Below are 1,845 nucleotides of genomic sequence, written 5' to 3'. Positions count from 1 at the left end.
AACGCCAGTTCCGTATGGATGAAGTATTCTATTAAGTGCACTCACACACTTCGATAGCAATCAGGTAGTAAGCAAAATATTGTTTTATAATATTGATTGTCCCTTTAATCGCTAATGGCACAACCATAACTCAAGTTTATAATGATAAAAAGATACAGTTGAGAAGAGGGCACTCGTGGTGTAGTGGTTAGCCCCCCCTCCCATAGAGTCTCAGTCCTCTTCACAGCAGACCCGGGTTAGAATCCAGCCCGGGTCGTTCTCTGCATGTCATTCCCCTCTCTGACACATTTCATCTCTGTCTCTACACACTGTCTAATAAAATAAAATGCAAAAAAAAAAAAAGTATAATACAGTTGACAAAATATTTTATTATCTGCAGACTAAACGATACAAAACTTTCAGAGGACTTTCTACAAACAGTAAGAATGAAGATGGGGTTACGGGATGGACACAGACATTTATGCACCGACGTGTTTGTGTCAAATCAATCATCTTTATTCCAGACAAAGGTCCATCAACAGTATAAAACATTTCTATAAAAAGTCTGAAGTCAGAAGGAGAGGGAGAAGGCTCTGTAGGACAGGTTGGTGAAGACATCAATGTGATCGCTGCTTCCTCCAACTGTCAGCACCTGAACACACACACACGCAGAAACACACACACACACACATAGTTAATACACACACACACAGTTGATTTCACATAGGTTAGTCCAATGGTTCTCAATTACTTTCCGTCATGCCCCCCCAGGGGACAGACATTTTTTCACGCCCCCCCTAAATTGAAATACTGTTGAGAACCTGCTAATATTTATTTATTTATCTGTACAAAACCACTGTATGAGTTTCTGGCACGAGCATTCTGCATACAATCACCTTATCAGATTAGATAACAAAAATTAGCCGAGATAACTTCTGCAGCAAAACAATTCAAAGTTCAGTTTATTAGCTCAATTTGTAACATTTAAACAAGACTGCTCAGTCTGTGTGAATCTCAGGACAGAGAAACAAGAGCAAATGATTCACTGAGTTTGGCATTTCATTCAAAACATTTTTAAACTGTAAACATAGTTAAGGTGGTGTTTTTTTATTATTATAGGCCAATAGGCCTTCTGTGATGCGGTAACCAATAATTCATTAATGTTATTATTAGTCTACTTGCTTGATTTCTTTTTAAATAGCCTACAGAGACACTTGGAGACACATGTGGACATTTATTTACTGCAAATCGCGGCCTTTCGCGCGGATATGACCATACACAAGCACACATCGCGCTTGCTAGCACTTCATTTTTTTAGTCAGTCAGTCAGTCAGTTGGAAATCAAGGCAGCCCGCGCCCCCCCTGACAACTCACGTGTGTACGTGTGTGTGTGTGTGTGTGTGTGTCTCACCCTGTGCTCTGTGCTGCCTGTGTTGAGCTGCAGTGTGTTGAGGCTCTGTGAGGTGCAGGGGATCTGAGCCTTCACCTCTCCACCCAGCAGGCAGTGAGACACAGAGGGACCGTCACCCACCGCTAGGATCTACAGACAGACAGACAGACAGACAGACAGACAGACAGAGAGAGAGACAGACAGACAGAGAGAGAAACACAGAGAGAGAGACACAAAGACAGACAGACAGGGGGAGAGATTTTTTTAGATTTTTTACAAAACACTTCATTTACATCATTTTAGTTTCTACAATTCAACAGTTCAACAAAGTGCTAATGTGTTGAAATCCCAATATGTTTAAAAAAGCTTATCCAATAAAACACTGTGTGTGTACTTGTGAGAACCAATTTGAGTTTTAGACCTTAAAATTGAGGACATTTAGTCCAGATCTCCCCTTGGGACAGGCCTTTAAAGGG

General features: G+C 41.0%; 1 protein-coding gene across 1 annotated transcript in view; it reads right to left on the bottom strand.

The window, feature by feature from the left end:
• Positions 1-364: 364 nt before the first annotated feature.
• thoc6 (THO complex 6) overlaps positions 365-1,845 on the bottom strand; it is an 11,769-nt gene continuing 10,288 nt past the window's right edge. Inside the window, exons 12-13 of the mRNA XM_080043237.1 lie at positions 1,391-1,519; positions 365-631 (exon numbers count right to left, since the gene is read on the bottom strand). Of these exons, the coding sequence (XP_079899363.1) occupies positions 551-631; positions 1,391-1,519 (210 nt within the window). The 3' untranslated portion in view covers positions 365-550. The remainder of the gene's footprint in view (positions 632-1,390; positions 1,520-1,845) is intronic.

This window comes from Ammodytes marinus, assembly GCF_949987685.1.
Source record: "Ammodytes marinus genome assembly, chromosome: 16".
Taxonomy (NCBI): domain Eukaryota; kingdom Metazoa; phylum Chordata; class Actinopteri; order Uranoscopiformes; family Ammodytidae; genus Ammodytes; species Ammodytes marinus.
This window is presented reverse-complemented; position numbering and strand designations above follow the sequence as displayed.